Here is a 20,948-nt window from a genome sequence, read left to right on the forward strand (position 1 = left end):
CTTGATAACAAGAGGAAGAACAGGCCCAAGAGCCACACTGGAACCTGAGTCAGCCTCAGACTGAACAATCATAGACCAATTACACAACTTTATCAGGCAAACCAAGGCTACCCTTTAGAGTTGGCACCATCACTTTATTTTTCCATTCTTTTGTAGACTTGATATACAATGTTTAATATATCTAGTATACTCCCTTTCCTTGCAGTGTCAACCTACTTGCCATAACATCCACAGGAGTAGAAACAAAGAAAAAATGGGTATAATTATATTATAAATATAAGGAAAACCAGAGGTTGGTCATGTCAGTCTTCTAAAAACAGATGAATGTCATCTGCATAATGTTCACCCCCATTATTTTTTAACTTGGCTGTAAAGTTTAAGTTATTGCCAGACTGTTTACAATAGATGTGAATGACACAACTAAGGCTTAGCTCGTTTAAAAAAAAAAATAAAAACTGGGCACACCAGTGTTGGTAGTCTGTGCCATGACAGAGGCTGTGTCCTCGCCGCAGCGGCCCAGAGCTCAAATCCAACCTGTGGCCCAGTGCTGCGTGTCACCCAGCCCCCTTTCTCACCCAGTGTCCTGTCACTCTTGAGCTACACCAATAAGGCATGAAAAGGCCAAAGAATAAATTAACAAAAATAGTAAAAATCGTGCACCAAATACTATATACACACAAATGGCAAATGAAGTTCATTTTCAATAAACTTTATTTTTGTCCCATTTTTCCCCCAAATATGTTACATTACAAAAGGTGATCGGAATTGAACATGTCCTCGTGTCAAGACCGTAACATTTACAACAACAATAAATAAAAACATGTATAAATAAAAAATAAATAAACAGGACATTATGTGCCAAAAAAATAAAGATTCTTCTCAATTGGCAGATGGCTTTCACAATGTTGGGTTTTTTGAAAACACGTAATACTTGCATTCCAGGTCACAGTTTTTAGGATACAACTCTGGGTTGAGAAAGCAATGTAAACCGATAAAGGATTACAGTACAGTACAACAGAGTACAATGTTTTTTTTCCATAGATATTACTGGGATATATATTTATGATACCAGTTGTTCTAAAAGCTTATACCAGGTAGTGAGAGTGTAGTGCTATTGGACTTACTTTTAAACTTCGCTCAAAGTACAAAAGTAAATCCCACCTGTAAAACCCATCACGAATCTTGTTTGTATCCAGCTTGACATTCACAAAAGGTTGTTATTGCACTATACAGACATCCCTCAGAAAGGCACTTTTATCCCCCCCCTCCCTACCCTCATCTTCTAACCAACAGTTTTGTTTAACCAGCACATATTTGGCACACACAAACATTCACCTACTGCATGTGAATTTAAAACTGAATCATTTTAAAAACCAAACAACAAAAAAAAAAGCCTTTTGGTATTTAGTTAAAAACAAATAAAATAGAACAAGTGGTGGTAAAAAGGTTTTGCGTTCCAGATGAATTTATAAAAATAAAAAAAAAAAAGTGCAAAATTGTGTTGCTCCCATAGCCCCTTTAGTATGCCGTGTACCACGCCTGTGAAATTTGTTTCTAATAACTAACAAAAAAAAAAAGACAAAAGTGATGTTGGAGCAGAAGCAGCGCTGACTTTCTCTGAACCTCAGCATCACCATCGTCAAATAAGGCCAGGAATGTTATTTGTGCATGTGAGGTCAAGATCGTAGTGTGATCCTATAGTTGGCTCAATTCTTCCAAAACAAAACAAAAAAAAAAAAAAAGGAGGGAAAGAAATGAATGTGTGCACCATAGTCCAAAGAGGCCAGAAACCAACCGAGGGTAGGAGGTTCTCTCTCTCTCTCTAAAATCAAACCACAGGTCTTCCCAAAGCACCTCTGCTGTCAGATCACAGATCCAGTGCAAGTCAACGCCATAAATTACTTTGCTGCTAAAATACTTTTTGGAAAATGGAGCCTCAAAGCATTCCAGCTGCAAGTTCACCTTTGTTCCCGTTGCAAGCAAATAGGACGATTTTAGTGTTTAGATACCTTTGAGAAACCATGCCTTTGTTATCGGCTGTCAGGGGAGCCTGAAGGGTTGGTTGGAGGCTTTAAAAGATCCAGTCAAGAAGTGGTGGTTTTGAGTGAGTGAGGGGATGTGATTGGGAGTTTGGGTGTTCGTTCAGGCATCTGCCTGTGAGGATCCATCACTTCAAGCCAGGTAGGAGTCTATTACTTTAGGTATCAATACCTTCCAGGTGGATACCTTTGAGGCATAAGCTGGACAGGCACAAACCCTTGAGGCAGATGCTGCGTTGGGCAACTTCCTGACTGCTTGATATTCATCAAGGTCAATCAAACTAGGAATCCGCTGCCAAAGCACCAGTCCAGACAGGAAAATTTGCTCAGCTCTTCTGAGCAGCCTTCCATCTGGCAACTGAACAGGTGTCGGCTCCTCCAGGCACGGCCTTGAGAAATTGTATCAACCAGTCAGGCTGCCTAAAAAAAGAAAGAGGTTAACCAGTCAGGTAGCCTCGAAGGCATCTGCCGATCAGGCAGCCTGGGAGGCACAGAGCTGTGCTCTCAGGCATCAGTGTGGTGTTGGAGCAGCTGGACCACATATCGCAGTCGGTGGCTCAGCTCTGAGGTGCAGCCCATCTCAATCAGCATGCTGAGGAGGTAAGTGCATGAGACGCGTTCCCGGCTGATGTAGGTGAGCAGGTAGGAGTCGTCAGATGACTTGCACAGGATGATCTTGGTGTGGTCTGTGTAGAAGTTCACCTGGAGAGGGTTGAAAACAAAACGATGTAAGAAAAGAGCCTTAATCTGATACAAGTGTTACCAAAATGGTTATTCAATTTCAGACTCCCAAGAGGGTCCATAGCAGAACACTATTCACTAACTCACTAACCTGTAGAGTGCCGTTGTTGAAGAGCATGACGAGTGCGTGGTCAGTCTTCACCCACTGTAGCAGCAGAGGAGGAGGACCCGAGACCTGCTCCTCACACATCAGATCTCCACCCTGAGGAAGAGAGGACAGAACACATTTTGTTAAATCACTCTGCAGCTGCTATGCGACTTCTGCAAAAATCTACCAAAATGTTAGTTTTTAGGGCTTTGTCTTCTCTCAATCTATACCTTAAATTCAGTATGAAATTCAATGCATACAGTTGTTTAATCAGAATAATAAAACTAGAATGGCTTCTAACTAATAATGAACTGCTTTGCTCGTACCTCCATAAGGTTCTGCTCCATGTAGTTGGCTATGAGCTCTACAATTTGTTTCCGACTGCGAAGCTGCTCAGGTAGAGAGTCGGTAGGGAAACTGAAGTGTTTGTTGTTGGTCATGCAGTAGTGGACTGTCCTGTTTGGAGGGAAAGAAACATAGTTTATAAGTTACAATACAATAAATGAATCATGTTCAGAGATTCTGACGTGGCTAGCTTGTGGAAATTGATGATCACTCATTGGACCAATACAGTAACTCAGCCGAGTCTTGTCTTAAGTAATCACACAGGTCTAAGCAAAGCAAATGTTTACACGACACCTTGAGTAAATACTGTAGCTCTCACTGTACTTACTTGCGTTGGTTACAAAGGCTGAGATGTGTTCCCTCGTTGAAGAGCACGCCGATGCTTTGGTTCGAGAGCTGGTAGCCGAAACCATATTTGTTGGAGTAGTCGACCCATTTAGTCACCCACAGGAAGGACTGAGGCCTGGACAAACAGGGCGGGTTCCTGGTGGCTGGAGAGATAAAGATAAAAAAAAATGATAAGGATATGGAACATACAAAAAATGTTTAGCTTTCCAAAAATATGTCAGAGTTTCATGAAAAAGACTAAGCTATAAGCTTGTAAAAAAAAGGTGCTCTAGGCTACATGAGTCAGCAGATATTCACAGGATGTAAAGGGATGACTGAAGCAAAGGAAAGATCCAGTTGATTAAACTTAAATTACTCTGCATCATTCCTGATTTACGAGGTGGTTCACGTTGGAAGAAGCAGCACTTTTTTGGCACACCGATGGTGCTTAGATTTAGAGATGTGACTCTGCATTTCCATTTATTGTAAGGAGGTTATACACATTGATCTGACTTGGCAAACATTATTATTATTATTATTATTATTATTATTATTATTATTATTATTATTATTATGCTGCTGGCCAAGCGTGCCTTGCAGTTTCATAGTCCTGTCTAATTTGCGCTCCCCTACCTGCGGGCATGGTTGCCAGGCAGCCGTTGAGCACTTTCACGGCTGATTCAGCAACAGCTGCGGGGGTCAGGGCGTCCTCGCATGCTGGAGAGGAGACAAGAATGAAGTTAAAACACTGTTCACGAAAGACAAGGACGTAAAAAATGAAATGTGTCTACTCAGAGGGGCCCTACGTTCAGTGCTGCTGGCCATGGTGCCCTTGAAGGAGCGGGAGATGGACTTCCTGGATTCCTCCTCGGGAGGAGTCTGTTCCAGAGGCACGGAGTTGACGAGCTGACCGGTGGGAGAGGGCACCTGAGGAGAAACAACAGATAAGAGTTAAGATGGCAAAGGTGAAAGTAGTAGTAGTAAGATTTAAGAGGAAATGCATGAGACAGTCTCTGAACGGGTTCTATTAATGTTTGCTCAGCTAGCAATGTTTGTGCTTTGAGTCTGCTAGGGCTGTTTTTAATCATCTGCATCTTACCGACACTGTGCTGGGTTAAAACTACTTTTAGTACCACAGTTTCCTTATGCATGCTTTGCAAGCATGCTGCACATTTGATGTGTAGTTTTTATACTGTCATGTGACCACACAAGCCTTCTTGATAATCTGGTGGTAATCCGTTTGTCATGTTTTTTTGAAAACTAAAAAAAGTAAACCAGGTACTTTTGACAACTAGAAAAAAAAAAAATAGGAGAAATCCAGGTCAAGCTTCTTGACTACAACCAGTTTTCACTGGCTCATTATGAGGCTGACAAAAAGAAAAATTCCCACAAAGAGCAACCAATGTAGTTCTCATGAAGCTCTATAAATAGCAACTAGACCAGTCTGATTAGGGTTTGGCCAACTATGCTTCCTGCAGTTGTGGCATTTAGTCACAGGTCTGATCAGGAAGATTTAAAAAAAAAAAAAAAGAAAAAACACAACATAATCAAGAGACAGTCTGTAGCCACATTTAAAGAGAGAGAGAAACGGTCGGTGAGTCTGCAGTGACAGCTTCCTGAGATACTGAGCTCTCAGTCCAACGCACTTCAGTTTCTCACTAAATATAAAACAGCTACAACATCTTTCCTCAGAATCTCACTCGTCTGTTGACGGGCTGAAGGACTTCTGGGCTGACACAGAATCACACTGCAGTCTCAGTGAAATAAAGCTCAATAGACCGGAAAAAACACATTTCCAAATCCCTTTAAGAAGAAGGAGGACGATTGCTTTGTATAATTAAAAGCATAATCCATTGTTCGAATAATATGGCTGCCCCATATTCAGTCAGTCTAACGTGGTCTTCGAAGCTGGTAACTTGCAATGCTATTCGTAAGAAAAACTCATAATTATAGACATTTAGTCACCCAATTTCCGCTGCAGTGCCATTTATAAGATCCTTTAACTGTTCAAATGAACACACAAGTCATAACTGATGCCATCTGCCATTCAAATATGTCTTCTGTACTATTTGTGGAACTTTATTACCTTATTAGTGGCTGGAATTACCCTGTTTTGTTTCAAGTAATCAAGGCCAACGTTTTTTTTTCCCCTTGCAAAAGTAGGCCACGAACACACACACACAAAACAAAACAAAAAAAAAAAAAAAAAAAAAAAGATGACACGTACCTCATTGGGTCCCACTGTCTTGTAGCTGATTTGTCGGTTGATGGAACATTTAACGATGCCTGACACCAGCTTGGAAATGTCTTTGTCATCCTTTTCCTCGCAGGGAATCTTCTCCACTGTGAATTAAAACCAAGATTCTCACATTGTAGTCACAACAAATAAGCCTTTATATGCCCTACAGTAGGACTTGGAAATGCTTCAGGGAAAAACTAGAATCTGGTTCTACTTTAAACATTATTAAACAGTCAGTTCTCATGAGACGAAACCAGATTAACAAGATGGCAGGTGCCGCATAATTACATCCAATATGTAACGAACAGATAAGCTGTTCTTCTGTGCTGGTCACTTGGCTGTCGAGCAGCTCCTTACCCTTTGGTTTCTTTTTGCCAAAGAGGCTCTTGGCCATTTTAGTGAAGAATTTCTTGGCAGGGCTGGGGGGGTGGAGCTCTGGCACCATCACACAGCTGCTCGGGGGAAGCTTATCGGGGGTGAAACCCTGGAGAGAGAAAGGAGACGAGAGGGTGAGGAAGACTGAAGAGGGAGGGAGGCCGCATGCTGGATCATTGTGAGTGAAGAGGATGACGTGTTCACGAGTGAATCAAAAGGACATCAAATCATCATTTCTTTAAATTTGTGCGACTCTTTCGTACTTTGGTGAAGAATTCGTGGTTGAGGATCTGATCCAGTGAGAGTCTGTCGCTGGGGTTTTTCTGCAGGATGCCTGAGATGAGTTTCTGTGCCGCCGGGGAAATCGAGGATGGCAAGTTGTACCGAACTTCCTTTATACACTTGTAGGTCTCCTTCAGGTCGAGGGTCTCAAAAGGAGGGTTGCCGCACATCAGCGTGTACCTGAATGAACCAAAGACGACCATTGGTCAACTCCAGACGCAAAGTGATGACTCGCATTAAAAAACAATCTGAGCTGTCCTAGATAAAACGAGGCTAGCTAGGTAGTTAAACCCAAAACCCGTTCCTCCAGATTCCACAAATGTTATTGTACACATGACTGAAATTAGGACTTACATGACGCATCCGAGGGACCAGACGTCAGACTCCGTGCCGTGGCCCTGTCTGTTGAGCACCTCAGGAGCCAAGTAGTTGGGAGTCCCACAGATTGTTCTAAAAAAAAAAAAACAAACACAGAAACACAGGATGGATTTAACATCTCAAGCGACTCAAGTTACTTTCTGTTCTGTTGGTGCATCATGCAAACGAGGAAGTCGTGGGTGAAGCATTTCTTTTTCCTGCTACACTCAGTCTTCTGGTATTCCACAGGAAGGTGTCAAACAGGTACTGAAACTGTACTGTGAGCGCTACATTCAACTGCCACTTGAAACCGGTTTGGTTTAGTTAGGTACTGAGGGAAAGCGGTGGGAGGAAGTGTGTGATTAGTAACTGACGTAATGGTTTTAGGCTCATGTGTGTTATGAAAATGGCTTAGACTGTAATGTTCAGACTCTGGGGGGGTTATGTTTATGTAAAAGCGATCTGGATGTCTATTTAACTAAAAAAAAATGAGTTGAGTGAGGCCATTTAATACATTTGACTATTTTCAACATTCAAATATCAGTCCTGTTTTAATCTGAGAGCTTCTGGCTTCCTCAATTTGAAAAATACACACAAAAAGTATTAAAACAACGCTCACTTTTTCCTCTGCTCCACTGTCTCCATCTTTGCAGCGAGGCCAAAGTCTCCCAGCCGCAGCTCCATGTTCTCGTTGACAAAGAAGTTGCCTGAAAGAGACAAAAGCATTCGTCCCGTCAGCATTCCACGCATGACATTCGCCTGCAGATTCCTGGGATGCCAGCGTGTGCGTGAACGCCACATTCCAGCCGTATACGCTCACTCACGTACCTAGTTTGAGATCTCTGTGCAGGATGCCTCTGCTGTGGAGGTACTTTAGGCCAGAGATGATCTGTTTGAGGTAATAACGCACTTCTGGCTCCGTGAGCGTGTGTCTCGCCTTCCAAATGTGTGCCAGCGACTGCGGAGACAGAGCAATGTGTTAAGAGTCGACCCCACATCCGTCACTGGGATTGTGCAACACTGCTGCACCCAGTCGCACCGCAACAGCATACGAGATTAGATGGTGCTGTGATTCAGGGGGGTGTCTGGGACTTTACATCCATGATTATTTAGGCTGTTTGGGTTCGCATACTCAAATTTATATTGTGTGGAGTCGAGCTGTGCAGATTTCTCACCTTCCGACTGCAGAGCTCGAGGAATATGTAGATGTTTTCTTGGTCTTCAAAATGATGTGAGAATTTCACCACATGCTTGTGCGACAGGGTTTTGTGGAGCTCGATCTCATTTGTGATCTGTATGGGGGGAAAAAAATGACAATCAATGTGTGTCTTCAAACACAATCCAGGTATTGGATCGAGGTTGCGCTCGGGCCTCTGTGCAAGACACAAACAAGCTCGACTGCGTACCTTGTCCCTCTGGTGGGGTTTGGACACCCGGCTCTGTGGGATCACCTTCACGGCATACATTTTGTTGTTGGAGAGGTCTGTCATCTCGTAGCATCGAGCAAAGCCACCCTTAGGGGACAAAACAGGATGATCAGTTAAGAAAAGCAGCAGGTTGGAAACCTGCAATGACCACAGTCTGCTTCAAAAGGCACGTCTTTGATCCGAGGATCAATAGCTGTACAGCATTCCCAACAATGACTGAGCCAATGCCAATTCTTAAAGCGGGGAGGCAAAGGAAATCATTAAAAGAGGACATGAAACACCCTGGATTACACACAAGGGTTAAATCTACCCTGCTGCATCATTTCATAATCAATTGACCAGCCTCTTTTGTCTCCTTGGATGCTCCCATATGCTTCCAAAACCTACAATCGACCCCTAATGTCATGTTTACAGCTGCTTGTTCGTGCATATTCACTGGATGCAATCAAGGCTACGCAGGCTTGAGGACATCAGGGATGAGGCAGACAGAGCTGCTGCATTCATTAACCGTGAAATTGACGGAGACGTTTCCAGCTCTGCGGCAGGCAGCGGAGGAAAAGAAGAAGAAAAAAAAAAGAAGCGAGAGAGAGACTTGGCTGGCTGCCCGACGCAGCGTATCGATGACGAGCAACATGTTGATACAGTCGCTCCATTCATACATGTGTCGAAAATCATGAGAGCGGAGGTATGGTGCGGGAGAGGGGTCATGGCAGAGGGAGGAAGATGTAATGTCCTGATGATTTGGCCTTTAAAACGAGATGAGTCTTTTTTAAAAAAGACTCCTGGGCTTTCATAAAGTGATGCCAATCATCTGTGCGCACAGGGAGCCGGGCACACCTTGCGCCTGATTCATTCAGCAGTGACGCGCACACGGGGTGGAGGGGGGGAGACTGGCCACCACGAGGTCATTCAGTACTCCCGCATTACTAACACACCTGGACAGCAGCTGATAATTCAGTTTAATCACGGGCAGCTTCCGTGTCAAGTCTTTAATCTTAGTCTGTAATACAAAAAACCCTGCGCCTGAACAAGAACCCCGTGGAGAGGCGAGACACGTAACATGAAATCTTCATACCTTTCCCAACAGCTTTCCTTTACTGTAGGACCTGCCCGTCTTGGAGTCTGTCACCACCTGCGCCAGCTCTGGTTTGGGTTGTTCGGGTTTGTTCCTGCCGGTCTTCGCCGGGGCTGAGGACTGTTGGGGTCCGCGCTCCGGAGCAGGCTTAAATAAATCCGCATTCATGGCGTGGCACGAAATGCGCTGCGCCGCGGTGAAACAACCGGTATCCATTGAGCACAGCGGTGTGAACGATCAGTCCGTGGAGAGTTATATATATCCCTTTTCGCTTGTGTGTGTGTTCAGTAGTCTGCCTGCTGCGTACTGATGCGTCCACCTCGTCCGACTGTATCCATCTGGCGTGTCTGGGCACGGCTCTCCAAGACTTTATAGGCGGGCGGGTGACGTCACGGAGCAAGGGGGCGGGGGGGAGGTGGCGCACTGGTGGAGAAAGTCCAGACGATTTGCTCAGAGACAGTCTCAATCAAAACAATCATGAAGAAACATGAATGAAAGTGCTCGTGAAATGAAGAACCGGAGGAGCTCACGTTGATGAAGCTCATGTGGAGGAGAGGAGAGGAGGAGAGAGGAGGAGAGAGGAGGAGGTGAGAGGAGAGGAGAGGAGAGGAGAGGAGAGAGGAGGAGGTGAGAGGAGAGGAGAGGAGAGGAGAGGAGGAGAGGAGAGGAGGTGAGAGGAGGAGGTGAGAGGAGAGGAGAGGAGAGGAGGAGAGGAGAGGAGGTGAGAGGAGGAGGTGAGAGGAGAGGAGAGGAGAGGAGGAGAGGAGAGGAGGTGAGAGGAGGAGGTGAGAGGAGAGGAGAGGAGAGGAGAGGAGAGGAGTTATTTTTAGTTTATCTTCATTTTAAGTTGTTTTTTTTTTACTTTTAACTTTTTGAAAAACTTTTTGAAACGTTTTCTTTTACTTTTCCCTCTTATATTAAAGGGGCAATATGTACACATTTTAGTTAAAAACATAAAAAATTAAAATTATCAACAAATGCTTTTAAACAGCTGTATTGACATCTGTCCATCTATATGAAACACCACAAAAAATAAATTTAAAAAAGTGAAGAAACAGCAGATTTGAAGTTATGATGTCTGTGTCTTGTGTTGTGGAGAAATCTAATGCAGTTAGCATGCTAACCAGCTAGCCCCGGCACCCCCCTGGTCCTCGAGCTCCCAGCCCGAACCACAAGCTGCACTGTGAACTGAGCTCACTGGCTAAAGGAAGCTACACTTAACAGCAGTTAGCGTTTCATTCAGTGCCTAAAAAGTGATTTCATGTTGATTCATGGGGACATAAAACATCACACTTTACATGTATGGTAAAAATGTTTTCTTGACTAATTGAGGGATCTGCATATGTAAACAAATCCCTCCAATGAAAGACTGCATAGTGCACCTTTAATGTGTCACCTCCTCCAACAAATGAGATATGCAGCCACGTCGCTGTGGCTCATTCAACACTCCCCAGGACCAGTAATGATTTACAGTTTACCACCTTCAGTCATTCATCTCTTAAAGGCTACACGTGTTGCAAATAAACAAACATATCAACTGAACAGATCTAACATGTCATCTGCACAACATATTCAGAGCAGTAATGCAGCCTGATCATCGTGGGGATATCACAGCAGGTTATATAATTTGACTCCTCTCTGTTTACAAAACAATTATATGACTCATAAATTATTTCAGTGATCTTTATAATTAATTTATCAAAACTGCAGAGACAGCAGTGAGCTTGTTGTTCTACCCGAAACCTTCAGACACTCTTCAAAATAAAAGCTCAGTGCAATAAAATCTTGAGTTAGAGTTCCCCCTTGTGTGTGTGTGATTCAAGGTGTGATCCCCAGAGTTACCCAGGTGAACTGCTGATCTGAGCTGCCACCTGGTGGACACAACGAGCAGCTCGGAGGCTCTCGCTCTGCAGGACTTAAATGATTTAAAACTCCATTAATTCACTAGCCTAGTTTTCACTGGTCTTTATTATTCACAAGCCTGCTGCCACAGGCTGCAACAGGGCAACTCAGTTACAAATAAAATTGGGCGAGACTTTAAAATCAGGAAACGTAGATGGGCCGGACATTTTCAGCAGCCTTGGATCAAAGCTTTTTTTTCTTTTAGCATTTAGTAATGACAAATTTTAAACAAATGCAAATGAATGTTGAATGAAATAGCGAAACATTAGTATATGGTGACTTATGTGTACATTACTTCTTTATATGCTGAGATGGGGCCACGAACCATCAGAAACCGTGCTGCACACAGTAACCTAGGTAACCAGTATCCTTTCTTTTTTTTTGTCAAATACTACCTGAACATCTTGCTCATATTACCATGTATCTTAATGTTTGGGTAAACATTTATATTGTTACAGCAGTGATCTTTTTATAGACCGTGCTGGGTTAAAATTAAGTTTATGTAGTCACTGCCTTTAAAGTACAACACCAACTTTTCTGTGACTACTCTAAAAGCCGTATATGTGTAGTTAGCGGTGCCACCCAAGTCAAAAAGATAAATGGTTACAACACTAAATAAAAATACATTCTGACGTCTAAATCACAGACGAGACGCAAAGAAGAGTGAGTCTGAAGATCTGTATTTGTGAGAACTTCATGAACAACCTGAGGGCGAGCAACAAGACACGTCAGATGAAGACGACAACCAAAGTAAAAATAATCGACGTAATTAAAACAAATGTTGGAGGGACAATCACAAGTGTTGAATAGTGCAGCCGTATATAAAGATTATAGTCGGACGCCGTCACATTAAGGAATGACAAAGAATGTGTTTCAGAGCTTTGCACTATACAACAGGAACGGGTAAAATACAGACCCATGCAGTAACAAACAATATTACACTGGGCTGATGCAGTAGTAGTGCTGTCTTTGCAGCTATATCTACTTGTGGAATGAAACAAAAGAGGCAGATATGAAGACTTGAAAAGATGTCAGAAGATGCTGATTATCACCATTAGGCCTGTCCCGATGATTACGTTACCGAGTTATCGACATGACTTATTTCCTGTTTTTAAACAATTCCAATGTCTAAACATTAAGAACTAAAAGTTTACTGCTCTGTGAAAGGGTGTGCCTTCATTATTATACAATAATATTATGTTATCTATTGCATTAAATGACTAACATTTCTTGCAATCAATTTTTCTGACAGTAAATCTTCCAAGTAGTTATCGTGGCAGGCCTAATATCCATCAAAGGATTATGAGCATGACTTTGGCAAATGTACACTTGAAAACATCTTAAATATCAGCTCAGTTTGGCTGCACAGAACAATATTAAGATGCGACTGTACAGAACAAGTCTTATATTTCATTCACCCTGGTCCAAAATTATACTATGAACTACTGACAGACATTTATCTCAAGAAAAACAACTGCATTGTGGTCCTTTAACCAATGAAATCTAACTTTTCAAAACAAAATAAAAGAGGCAAAAAAGCTTTTTTTTGCCGTGTTAAGGTTGCCATCTGCTGGACAGCACACTTATGTTTGAGCAGGCATTTTTTCTGTGCAATTTATTGAGAGGTTTATGTATTATGTCTCTCAGAATACCAGGGCCAGAATGAGGGGCTTAGACATTAATCCCTACATCTTATTTATGATGATTTATAGATATATTGGTAGTTTCAACCCACAACATTTAATATTCAAGTCATGTCAGCTGCGTCCTGCTGTTGAAGAGCAGTGAGTGCATCTCAGAAGTCCATCATGCCCTCTCCTCGGATTTTCTTCTCTTGGGACTCTGACCAGGCTTTGTTGATGGTTCTCTTCATCTCGTCGTCTCCGTCTGAGTAAATCTTCTTCAGCATGTTCATCAGGCCGTCGCCGGGGTCTGCATTGTCATCGGCAGCGGGTTTTCTGTTGAGGGACAAAATGACAACAGTTCATACATCATCAGAATAGTCTCATGCATACACCCAAGGTTGCAGCATATACAGTGACACCTGGCATAGAGATGTGGTACTGCGCTTCAAACACCAGTCTGACATTAGCAGGAGAATGCACATTGGGAGTGGGTGGCCAGATGAGAGATTTTTTTTCACAAAGCTGCTCACAACATTGTTTATTAGCTAATTAAAACACATTGGTGTCATTAGTAGTAGTAGTAGTAGTAGTAGTAGTAGTACTAGTCATATGCATCATATACACTGTACAATTATTTGAAGGTCTTCTGTCACTAACAATTACTGCTTTGTTAAAATGACTTGCACTAAAATGTATCAATATTTCTTTGAACTTACTCTTTCTCTTTAGACAGCTTTTCCACCTTTGTTAGGCACTCCCACTTCTTTACCGCCTGCTTCTTGCACATGAGCAGGACCATGTCTGTTTTGATCTGTTGAAGGGAGAAAAAATGGTTACAGGCCTTTTCAAAAAGCCAACAAGACTCTGCTGCTTTGTTCTCCAACAGAAATAACCCTTTTTGAAACCAAGGGTAAAATGCATGTCAACACTGAGCCTGAAATGCAGCAGTTGGCAAGAAAAAGGACTACTTGATTTCTTTGATGCTGCTGGATCTTCAAAAAACATTTAGGAATTGTTTCAATATCGATACTGAATGGTACCAAACACTAATTCTTTAACTGATGACTGGCTTTATTCACCTTTTTATAACTCTCCTTTTCATCGATTGGGTACAACAGGTTGAGGACTGTCATCTGATGGTTTTTCCCACCTAGATCCTTTACTAACACAGAGAAGGACCTACAAAAGAAAGAATGAGCAAATGTATATGTGTATGGTTATTCACGTGATGAATAATAAACACTGTGTATATATGTATGTTTGTTGATTACCATCTTACCCTTCTGTAAAGTTGACCTCCACGTTTTCTGATGGAATTTTGTGCACATCCTTCAACGTGAGGTAAATTTTGACGAATTTCTCTGACTCGTCCCAAGCTGCACAGAAGAGGCACAAGTGTGAACAGTTTGCAAATACTTCTTTCTTTGCACTCTCACAAATGACTGGCAGTCTTACTAAACAATGGTACCATACCATAGTTGGTGATCTTGACTGTATATGCTGCTTTAGAGGCAGCAGACGGGTCTGCCTCTCTCCTGGCTTGTTGCTGCTTCTGTTGGCGTTTAACTGAAAGCTCCTTCTCCACCTTCTTTTGCTCCTGCTTCAGCACCTCCTGCACTCTTTTCCTCTCCGCCTTCTCCAAGAGGGAGCCCAGCTCCTGCAAATCTGCCTCCAGCTGGTTGATCTGTATTGAGGAAAGAATTAGACTGTGGAGAAATGCACATCCCTGAATTTACTGACACCACCAAGAAGCTGTTTGTTTGTCACTGGGTCACATGACATTGAAGCTATTTTTTTTTAAAAGCCATTGTATTATAAAGATATTTTTTAGGTTCTGGGAGGCGAGCTAACCGCCCTCCTGCTGCCAACACTGGGTGAGTCTATCTGTCCAATATCCAACCTAAAACCAACTTCACCCCGGTAGGTGACTGGAGATCTTTGCTTGTCACAGGATGTCAACATAACGTTACAGCTAAATTGGACCTTGGTCGCTATGCTTAGTTAGTCAATACATACTTGGGCCCCACTGTCTTCAATTTAAGCCGTACATTACATAAAATCTCTCGACTTACATCTCTATGCCATGATTACAAATAATACGCGCTAACGTTAGTTACACACTGCCCAGATGTTCTGGTATGTTCAAGCTAGCTGGCTACGGTGACTGACACATAACGTTACCGCCACACACGAGTGGGCCTTGTTATAATACTTGTATTTTTATTCATAATATTTTATAATACGCGTTTTAAGTTTGGTTTAAAATGAAGATAGATACTTTTTGAAACTGCAGCTACAAATAACAGACACTGCTAAGAACATCTTTTCGCGGCGGCATGCTAGCTAGCAAAGTTAACTCATGTTAGCTAACATAGCATTGCTTTAACTGGCATCTTGTAGTTTTTCAGCTAATGCCATAAACCCCAGTTCTGCCCTGTCCGCCTGCACTAAACTGAATAAAAACCACGGTGTTTACCTGTTCGGTTAGATCCATTGGGGATTTGTGTTTATCAGTTAATGTAAGCTAGGTTCAGAGATGTTTGTTCACTCCTGGGAGTCTGCGGCTATTCTTTCTTCTTCTATATGATGGGTGGTGTGTGGAGAGCCAGCTTACAGGCGCACCACCGCCACCTACTGGACAGAAGTGTTAACATCCATAAAGTGGGTAACAACTCAACTTGATTTGGGTTTCCTCGGTTCAGTCTGTAATAGTCCACCCTGACCCTAAACATCAAATTCAATGACTTTCAAGGATGCTCCAGGTTAAATTCCCCCAAGATCAAGGACCCGACAGGCATACTTTAAGACATGGATCGAGGATAATTAAAATCACTTTTAATGGCCCATATCCATTCATGTCTTCTTTCAAAAACTATCAAGGCCCCTTTTTTTTCTCTCAGATTCACAAACTTACCAAGATTTCAAGGATCCATGGGAACCCTCAAAACTACTCATGAACCAACCACATGAAAGGGAAGTCATTCAAACGGAGTATTTGACTTTGTATTTTCTAACCACACTAGGATAAGATATTGCAACTTTCATATAGTGGATTCTTTGGTCTGTCAACACTTTCACCTTCTTCAAGTGGAGGATATTCATTTTTTTCTTGACCATATTTATATTAAAATACTATGAAACATTGCTACTTCATGTTTCAACTATTACATTTGAAAAACAACTAAGACACTGGAGAAAAAAGCTTTATAATGTACAACATTTATTCATAGATTTCTGAGTACAGTAAGTCACATGGAAGTTTTCTCCAACAAGGAGTCACATTTATATTTTTGAATGTTATGCTTTTTGTTGTTTTTCATAAGAAAAGAAAATATAAATATATCCACATATTGAATGTGGATGTCCTGCTCGTCTGATTGATTTTTCATGGCTGGCTGCAGTGTACAATGGTCACCACCTGGCCCTGAAAACCCCAGACATCTGGTTGTGGTCAGCCAAGTCACGGAAGACAATCCGACTCAGTCTCCACCTGCGTTTCACTCCACGAGGTCTGGAAGTCAACACACATCTGTTGCGTATCCTCACAGGGCAGCTGTCCCTGGGTAACGCCGCAATTTCTTTATCTGCCAACTCCTGCAAAAGATATGAAACAGTTTAGAAGTTCAATAATTATTTGCATTTGCAATGATTTGGAATCACCACAGTTGTTATGAATCATCTCCTGTAATTATACATACTGCACACTGAACCATTAATTATGAGCAACATAATATAAGACCACATAATCACAATCTGATTCTGGTGATATCTAATAAATGATAACACTAACTTAAGTTCTACGACACACGGTGTAATAACTGGATATTGCATCACACCTGAAGCTCTTTGGGCAGGATGGTGTTCTTCCTCAGTGCATTGATCCGGAGCCTCTCATCCGCATAGTCAAAGGCCATCTGTCTTCTCTTGACGTCCCTCAGCATCCTCCAGTCAACGTAGTAACTCCTCACCTGCTCCACCGCGCCCCAGCAGCTCCTCAGGGCCTGCACACAATGTCCCAGTGGTTGTTATTACTTGACAGCTTATATTATGCCCCAGTGTACACAGAGCTACTATCTGCAAACCATTTTTGCAGATAGTAGGTTGAAAACTCTGGTGATGTTTATATTCAGACATACATTTACAGTAGGGTTACTTGAGCACAGACCCACCAACTTAAAGGAAAACTAAAATATCCAACATCAGTTTTTCTTGTGAATCATCCACAGTGCTATGTGCTATGGACAAGTAGGGTCAGCATGGTCTTTAGGACTCACTCACCCCCACTGTCGTGACATTTTCTACCCTATTCAGCTCTCTAGCTATCAAATACGACCAATATTGATGGAGACGATATAAAGAATTGAGAAGAACCTGTAATTTGTCTGCTGTTTACTGAGAGAAATTATAGGAGGAAACAGCTCTTAGACAGAATCACTTAATTCTTCTTCTGTCATTTTTGTAGTTGTTTTGTAGACTGTAAAGTTCAAGAGAAACATGGAGCTTGTACATTTGCTATATCTACATAATAATACCATGATGACCACTGGGTGACAAAGTTTCTTACTAGCACAATCTCCTCTCTGCTGTCAGGGGACAATGATATTGTTCAAACTGAAATCATGCTCATTGTAAGTAGTACAGTAGTATAGTAAGTTTTTTAGCCTTCTTATATAGTACATACTATATCAAACACTTTTTTTTAACACCCTCGATAACAGAAGATAATATCTTCCTCCTTGACATATTCCACCTCGGCCTCATGAATGTATTATGTATATTGTAGATACAGTATATGCTCTGCCTTGTGTCCCTACTACGACGCCCTAGCTTGATGTTTACCCTCCAGGCTTATACATGTCTTTATGAGTTAACGTTTCAATAAATCAGTAATTTGTGGGATTGAGGCAATAAAAGAGTGTCTGAATTATTTGACAGCATCTGCTTCGGTCACCTGACCCGCAAAAACAGACTAACTGGTCTGAGACTGATGTGAAGACTCATTGATGTGGTTGTCACAGGTAAGAGATGATTTAAGGACACCGTTAGCTTAAAAAAAAAAAGATATTTAATAATAATAATATTTAAGCTACCACAGCTAATAACTAGTGACAATCGCCTCAATTGTAACCCGGACCAGCATTTACGATAAATACACAGACAGCTATTTAGCATCAACGTTACTTAGCAGGCTAACTAGCATTAGCTACTATGCTAACGTAGGAGAGCTAGTAAGATGACTAGCTAATTCTGAATACGTTGCGTTCTCAGTGCTTTGTCCGAGATGTGCGATACGATCACAAAGTAAACACTTTAAATTAAACCACGTACGTTATGAAAAGTAAGTTACCTGCTTTGGGGCGCAGACAGAGGAATAAAGGGCATTAAACCCCAGACATGCTATCCTGTGGGCCGCCATATTGAATACTGTGTTGTGCAAAACCACCGAGAGAGGAAGATACAACACTGGAAACATCGCCCCCTGTCGACCAGGAGGGTGAAGTGATTAATGGAGGTGATACTTAGATTTAACATTTAGATTTTAATTTAATATTTATATTAACTTTTAACATTTAGATTTAGATCAGACACTTTTACTTTTATTTAATATATAGATCTAAAAATGACTATTTACATTTAACATTTACATTTAAATGTAATATTAAGCTTTAACATTTATATTTAGATCAAACATTTTTACTTTGATTAAACATTTAGATTTAACAGTTAGCATTTACATTTAACATTTAGATTTGATATTTACATTCAACATTTAAAATTGAGATTTAACAGTTAACATTTAGATTTAAATGTCATGTTTTAATTAACATTTATATTCAGATAAAACATTTTTACTTTCATTTGATATTTAGATTTAACATTTCACATTTTTTTCATTTAGAATAACCACAGTAACCATTAACCAGAACTAGTCTGACAAAGTTTACAGGTAGTGAGGCATTCCCATGTGCTTTTGAGCCAGTGGTAAAGTTTTGTTATATCTGTAGTGACATTTATATACATTTGAACATAGCAACAGTTAAAGTGAACTTTGTGATATTGCCCCTCAATAAAGTATGAATAGACGAGGCATTAAACTATTTGAAAGTAGTTGAATTCTCTTTAGCAAACAATGCTGTAAAGATCCTTATCATTTATGTATGTTTGACAAGTATAACATTTCAGGCAATGGACAGTGAAGGTGTAGAGGCTGTGGTGCAGGTAAAACCTCCTGCACCTACTGTAGGACACACTGATTGTCTGACCATTACACGTTTACTCAGAGACATTTGTTTGCAAAATCAGATTTGGTAACAGCTGTAAAGGCATACTCGAATTGCTAGCTCAACAGCAGCTTTACCTTGACCTTTTGACCCAATTTACAGAAGTCCATCCAAGGTTGGGACTTGAAATTTTTGTACCCTTGCAGTACTACCTCAAAACCAACAGGTGGCAGTGTTGTTCTGTGAGTGTGAGCTCTGTTTTCTGAGTGGTGTCCCTTTCTAACTGAATCTAAACCTTATGTCTGACTGAAATCCTATTCTTCAATCTCCTGAAACCCATCAACACCACTAACAATGAAAGTCTCGTGATTTAAGGACGTAGATACATAAAACCTCGCACTGTGGTCTTCTTTCACCATATGGTTCAGCAGGGCACTGTCTTAAACTGTTTTTTTTATAGAAAGAGCATTTAACAATACCCACAGATTCCATTTAAGTTTTCTGAAACAATCCCCATTATTTTGGCACCTCGAGGGGATGCGTTCTTGGATAAATATTTACACATGACAAACTGCAGGCAGTGCTTCCTCTATAAAGAGCATCATCGTGAAGCAGGGTGGGAAATCCTTACAGGCCTCTGAGCATTGAATTAAACTTGATGGTAGATGAAAGGCATCAATGTAGCTTTAAGATAGCGTTATTATTTTTCTAACCTTGTGTTGATTATATTGGAAGAGCAACACATTAACAAGTGAGTATTGAAGTATCTCTTTAACTGAATGAAACAGCAATTTCATTTTAATTTGACTCGAGGTCGAAAATAGTGCGTTTTTCTGAGTTGAATCTTTTCAAATAACTGTAATTGTAAAAATACATGGCGGTCAACCAGAAAAAAACACACCATCGTCATTTGACAGCAGCAGTGTATCATAGTCAAACTGCTTTTCAGCCCTCGGTTAGGTTTTTGCTTGTAGTTCGAACCCCTGAGGTGGCGGCTCCGAGATCAACAGGCAGGTAAAATCCTTCCCTCTGTGATTTCTTTTACCTCCTCTGCATAGAGATCTCAAAGGCTTGAGAATCCGAACGGTGACTTTCTACCTTGTATAGTAGATTTATGATGGATACCAGACTGCCAGATTCCCTCGGCGACAATAAAGCTTTGTGTTAGTTGGCAAAAAAAAAATCCTGAAATCCTCCTGAAGGAGTTTCAACATTCTCTCGTCTGACCTTAAACAACCTGATTGGAGTGAACAAGTCTCTTTCTCATTCTATGACGTAGGGGTGCGGCTCTCTGGCCATAAATTGTTGTTAATTACAGCCAAACTCTAACAGAAATGTCCCATTCTTTTTTAAATACAGGGATAATCTGCTCCTTTTTTTTGGAGCCAAGAACAAGAACAAACATTAACGGTAAGCTGCTGTAAGAGCTGACAGCGTAATGCAGTACTTCCATTTTCGTAGCACTAATGGACACAAAACAGCATGAAACCATCATGTGATCATTCCTCATCCTCCCTCCTATAATCAAACTAAAGGGTATGTGGCATCATACTGAGACAATACAGTAACATCTCTGCCTTAATGGCTGAAGTGTGATTTCTGCAAACAATAAATTGATATTATCTTAGCGAACACCTGCCAGGCACAAGAGATAATATCCAGGTAGTGTGTCTTTATCGGTTTAAAGCTTGTATATTTCAATTCTTTCTCTTGAGTGCATCTAAACTTAGAGTCAGTGAAAACTAATGTAAGACATTTCTTATTATCTTCAGCATACAACAATGGACATTGATGCAAACAGATGACAGCTCAGCTTCTGAGCCCAAGATAACTATATTGCTGTATTGCTGTTGTATTGCATTGGAACATTATTTGGTTTCTAAGATATATTCACTCAAACCATTT

The 20,948-nt window shown here is 41.3% G+C and overlaps 3 protein-coding genes across 3 annotated transcripts; all 3 read right to left on the reverse strand.

Annotated features, from left to right (window-relative positions):
- Nucleotides 1-693: 693 nt before the first annotated feature.
- On the reverse strand, nt 694-9,626 carry plk3 (polo-like kinase 3). Its single transcript, XM_084369172.1, has 15 exons — nt 9,296-9,626; nt 8,200-8,307; nt 7,969-8,085; nt 7,622-7,751; nt 7,413-7,500; nt 6,791-6,886; nt 6,418-6,616; nt 6,137-6,263; nt 5,768-5,883; nt 4,347-4,467; nt 4,174-4,257; nt 3,542-3,704; nt 3,195-3,324; nt 2,872-2,982; nt 694-2,741 (listed from the first exon to the last, which is right to left on the reverse strand). The coding sequence occupies exons 1-15, from the start codon at nt 9,509-9,511 to the stop codon at nt 2,544-2,546; spliced, it is 2,004 nt and encodes a 667-aa protein (XP_084225298.1). The 5' UTR covers nt 9,512-9,626; the 3' UTR covers nt 694-2,543.
- A 2,235-nt stretch (nt 9,627-11,861) lies between these two features.
- cacybp (calcyclin binding protein) lies at nt 11,862-15,415 on the reverse strand. The gene is made up of 6 exons (XM_084368672.1): nt 15,299-15,415; nt 14,296-14,506; nt 14,102-14,198; nt 13,902-14,001; nt 13,539-13,633; nt 11,862-13,155 (listed from the first exon to the last, which is right to left on the reverse strand). The coding sequence occupies exons 1-6, from the start codon at nt 15,314-15,316 to the stop codon at nt 12,993-12,995; spliced, it is 684 nt and encodes a 227-aa protein (XP_084224798.1). The 5' UTR covers nt 15,317-15,415; the 3' UTR covers nt 11,862-12,992.
- Nucleotides 15,416-16,020: 605 nt separating this feature from the next.
- On the reverse strand, nt 16,021-18,276 carry mrps14 (mitochondrial ribosomal protein S14). The gene is made up of 3 exons (XM_084368590.1): nt 18,170-18,276; nt 16,659-16,823; nt 16,021-16,416 (listed from the first exon to the last, which is right to left on the reverse strand). Exons 1-3 carry the CDS (start codon nt 18,236-18,238, stop codon nt 16,234-16,236), a joined length of 417 nt encoding a protein of 138 aa, XP_084224716.1. The 5' UTR covers nt 18,239-18,276; the 3' UTR covers nt 16,021-16,233.
- Between the last annotated feature and the right edge of the window lie 2,672 nt (nt 18,277-20,948).

Source organism: Pagrus pagrus, assembly GCF_965226575.1.
Source record: "Pagrus pagrus genome assembly, chromosome: 12".
Classification (NCBI taxonomy): domain Eukaryota; kingdom Metazoa; phylum Chordata; class Actinopteri; order Spariformes; family Sparidae; genus Pagrus; species Pagrus pagrus.

Bases quoted from the DNA above. Each gene is read 5' to 3' on its own strand.
- plk3 (XM_084369172.1), bottom strand. From the start codon at position 9,511: ATGGATACCGGTTGTTTCACCGCGGCGCAGCGCATTTCGTGCCACGCC. The intron at 7,752-7,968 runs GTGAGAAATCTG...CTGTCTCCGCAG, and splicing joins TCGAGCTCTGCAGTCGGAAG to TCGCTGGCACACATTTGGAA. The intron at 2,983-3,194 runs GTACGAGCAAAG...TCTCTTCCTCAG, and splicing joins TGGAGCAGAACCTTATGGAG to GGTGGAGATCTGATGTGTGA.
- cacybp (XM_084368672.1), bottom strand. The intron at 13,634-13,901 runs GTGAATAAAGCC...TCCCTTCAACAG, and splicing joins AAAAGGAGAGTTATAAAAAG to ATCAAAACAGACATGGTCCT. The intron at 13,156-13,538 runs GTAAGTTCAAAG...GTCCCTCAACAG, and splicing joins AAGCTGTCTAAAGAGAAAGA to AAAACCCGCTGCCGATGACA.
- mrps14 (XM_084368590.1), bottom strand. From the start codon at position 18,238: ATGGCGGCCCACAGGATAGCATGTCTGGGGTTTAATGCCCTTTATTCC. The intron at 16,824-18,169 runs GTAACTTACTTT...CATTGTGTGCAG, and splicing joins CTGTCTGCGCCCCAAAGCAG to GCCCTGAGGAGCTGCTGGGG. The intron at 16,417-16,658 runs GTGTGATGCAAT...TATCTTTTGCAG, and splicing joins TCCTGCCCAAAGAGCTTCAG to GAGTTGGCAGATAAAGAAAT.